Genomic DNA, 3765 nt, shown 5'->3' with positions numbered 1-3765 from the left:
GGGTTGTGAAGTTCAATGCCTGATGTATCAATTAGGCAGGGAAGATGTTGGGGGAATAAGAGCCATATAAGTGGAGGATCTTACCGAGGGGGTCGACACCAGGCTTCCCGGGGACAGGTCTGAACTGTGGGGGTCCGCTGGGCCCCGGGGTGTTGGACTCTTGAGACATGGGGGTCCCCGGCTTCATACCTGGAGTGCTGGACTTCTCCCTCTGGGACAGGAGAGAATAAAGAGGGTTATTAAACATAGACGGAAAAAAGGACTTCATTAAGAGTAACTTGAATTCTTCATTGGTGGCGCTGTCGAGCAATTTCTTTACACTGCCATATGTACGGCCTAGATTTTACATCTGTTTACATCATATGTTTGAGTTTGATCCAGTTTGGAGTAACATCAGGCCCTCAAAAAATACATATACGACATGCTCTACATGGATAGTGATAACACGTATCATATGTCTTTTCTATCTTATCTTTCTATGTCTGTGCTGTGGGGGTGTACCTGTGGGGGCTCTTTGCCGCGGGACGGGGAGGGTGCGCTGCTGGAGGAGGCCAGGGAGGCCGGGCTGGCCTGGGGGGGGGCTTCTTTACGGGACGGGGGCATCTTGTCCAGGCCGTTCTCCCTGGACGAGTAGGACTGCACACTGCGGGGGGACGAGGGGTCCTGGATTCAAAAACACACAAGACTTCATTAAACACGACAGGAACAAGAAGCAATGGCGGTTCATTCAGTCGGTGTTCCAGCACTTGGAACAGAGAGCGTCGCATGGAAATCAATCTGTGTCTCTTTCTATTCTCATGTGGCAAATCTTTTCTTATCTCGGATAACCATGGTGACTTTTCTCAGATGTGCTAAATGTTTCCAAGTCAGACTTGCACAAATGAAACTGAATCCTGTGTTAATGACTCCTGTTCGTACTGAGCATGCAAAATCACCTCCTAATGTGTTCAAATGTCACTTCACCAAAAAGTATTCCTACGTTTATCACAGGTATAATTGATTTTCAGCTTCAGTAGTCTACGTCAAATGTAAATTAGTGGCTCTCTTTTTAGAACGACATTTCTGTTTTTCTGTTTTTCTGTTTCTGTGGAAACAGTAGTAGTAATAGTAGCTTTCTGTAAAACGCAGAGAACAAGGACTGTAGATATTGTCCTCCATCCCTTTGGAAGCACATTAATGACGAATGTTAAAAGAAAAGGATTACAGCGAGAACATTTCAGCTTTAGCGTTATACGGGTAAAGAAGCTTGTTTTAAAAACAGACTTAAAAAACAGTGAACCTATCCTTTCACTGCTTATGCCATCTTGTTGTTTTTAAAAGAAGGTAGGATAAATCCCTGGCACCAGAAGACCTTTTCCGGACGAGACCCACCCGACACTTCAATGGAAAAGCTTTCGGGAACTGTGCCTACTCTCAGTTACTGTCATCTCATACAAAATGGACTCTTACATATTCATTTGGGAGTCAAAAATAATCATTTTAAGTACAAAAAAACTATGATTTCCATCTTTGAATTATAAAATGTGCTATGCGTCTTTTCTACATTCAGTCATACATACAGGAGTGTACCTAAACATGTAGGAAGTGCAAAGAGTGTGTATGTACTTTATAGTTGTTCATATTGTGAAATAATAAGGGCAGGGGTAGAGGAGAAGAAGGGAGGGAGGGGGATCATCACTATTATTATTATTTATATCATTCAGATGTTCCAGGTGTGTTTACATGATGTATGCAGATGAAAGCGTTGAGGTGAGGCGGATAAAGGCCGGCAGCCGGATACTAACCTCATCCACCACCAAATTATCATCACTCTTATCCGCATCGCTGCCCTGTGAGAGGAGAGAGAGGGACATTAGATATTCCCTGTTTACAGCCTGATGTATGTAGATTACATGTAGAAATATACAACACACACAAATACAGGTGTGTGAGTGTGTGAGGGAACAGCTGTAAAAAAGTTGTATTAAACATCTGTTTTTATTTGCATTGCAAACGGAGGAATATCAAATATATCATCTTAACATTTTATAGCTTGAGATTTTAAATGCAATAGAGAGTGCAAATGTTTGTCATTAGTTTGAAATGTCTAACTTAGGGAGGTACAATCCTCTCAAGGGCACTTGGATATTGCTAGTGTTCCCGAATTGAAGAGCTACTAGATATTAATTTGTCCCACAATAAAAAACATCCCTTTTCAGAACTGAATAGAACTGCAAGATTTGTAAAAAATAATTAGTTGTGAATATCTTTGAAGGATTTTCCCACTGCGATATGATTGAATCATCATAACTCTCATTATCGTAATAGAATATAATACAGGAGCCCTTTTTATGCTCATTTTCAGGTTCATGTATGTTGAGCCTCCTCTGTCTACCGCCAGGGAAGGGAAAACACAAACAAAAGCATAATAGGGCCTCTTTAAGAGCATCTGTATCAAACAAACATGTGTTGCTTATTCTATAGAATATGATTTATAGGGTTGAAATCTCTGCAGCTCCACAATACTTAAATGAATACGGTATTTTACATATTCATAGCCAACTTTCTGCTTCCCTTTTGTCAAAGCCCACATAATATCTGTGACTATTTACACCTGACTCTTACCCCTAGATTACACCGGGTCCGTCTGCGTCGCGTTACGGCCGCGGCGTCCGCAAGGATCGCGGCCACTCGAGTCAATCGTTGCTATTCCACCAGACGCGCCGCGTTACGGCCCAGAAGAGTCCCATAAGCGTCTCGCCGCTGGGCTCCGCTCGAAATAGGATTGAAGTCTATTTTTTTACGCGACGCAGCCGTAAGGTAATGTCGGGCAGGCAGGAAGTGGAACGTTCAGAGCATATATATTATAGAATGATTAAGAATGCATTGTTTTTCATGTCGTTTATAACTGGGATACTACAATTATTATTAACTTTGTCTGTACAAAGTAGCCTGTCCAGGAAACATGCCCAAATCAACAAAACATGCGAGCCGGCAGGCAAAACGCTCCGCTTCTGAAATGCTTCTGAAACGCGCCCGGTCGGGTATGACGCCGGAGGAGGCCGGACCAAAACCGCAGCGCAGCCGTTACGCGACGCAGACGGACCCGGTAGAATCTAGGGGTTACGCTCCTGTTTTTAGTCGTTGTCTTAAGATATCTTTACATGTATACGCTTGTTTGGCTTTAGGGGACACTCCAATTGATGAGTCTGCTTATCCATAAAACTGCCAATCATACAGAGATGGCAGCAGATACTGATGATTTGAAATACGGTCCATAAAGAAGAGCACGATCCGAGGTATGCAGTATAGAAACACCTGGTCTTAGGAGGCAGAGTTGGGTGAAGCTGCAGGTACTTAAACATTTAACAGAGTGGAGAAAGAGTCTCACATAGTCGGTCATGAACTCCTTCTCCTCAGCTTTCCTCTTCTTGCCGTTGCTGAGGTATTCTGCCGCCCGACCCTTATCCCCATTGGACAGAGAGCTCTGCAGGAGGAGAGAGAGAGAGAGAGAGAGAGAGAGAGAGAGAGCAAGAGGGTGAGGCAAGCAGCAATAAAAAGGGGGAGATGTGCATGGAGGGGAAGGAAGGAAGGAAGGAAGGAGTGAGGGCAGTGAGGGAGGAAGAGGGTGATAATGAGGTGAGAGGGACTGCATAAATCATGTCAGGCTCATAAGCTGCGGAGATTAATGTGAGAGAAGAATATCAGCCGGCATCGACCCGAGGCTCGCTGGAGGAGAGGAGGGAGAGGAGGGAGAAAGAGAACGCTTCAAGTTTTCTTTAGGTT

General features: G+C 44.0%; 1 protein-coding gene across 1 annotated transcript in view; it reads right to left on the bottom strand.

Annotated features, from left to right (window-relative positions):
• Window positions 1–31: 31 nt before the first annotated feature.
• The window catches only part of LOC307019804 (transducin-like enhancer protein 1), a gene marked incomplete at its 3' end in the record, with an annotated part of 37376 nt that continues 33642 nt past the window's right edge, over window positions 32–3765 (bottom strand). The window contains exons 9-12 of the mRNA XM_079650912.1: window positions 3371–3466; window positions 1785–1829; window positions 502–663; window positions 32–211 (exon numbers count right to left, since the gene is read on the bottom strand). Coding sequence (XP_079507038.1) covers window positions 32–211; window positions 502–663; window positions 1785–1829; window positions 3371–3466 — 483 coding nt within the window. The remainder of the gene's footprint in view (window positions 212–501; window positions 664–1784; window positions 1830–3370; window positions 3467–3765) is intronic.

This window comes from Notothenia rossii (genome assembly GCF_949606895.1).
Source record: "Notothenia rossii genome assembly, chromosome: 1".
Taxonomy (NCBI): Eukaryota; Metazoa; Chordata; class Actinopteri; order Perciformes; family Nototheniidae; genus Notothenia; species Notothenia rossii.
This window is presented reverse-complemented; position numbering and strand designations above follow the sequence as displayed.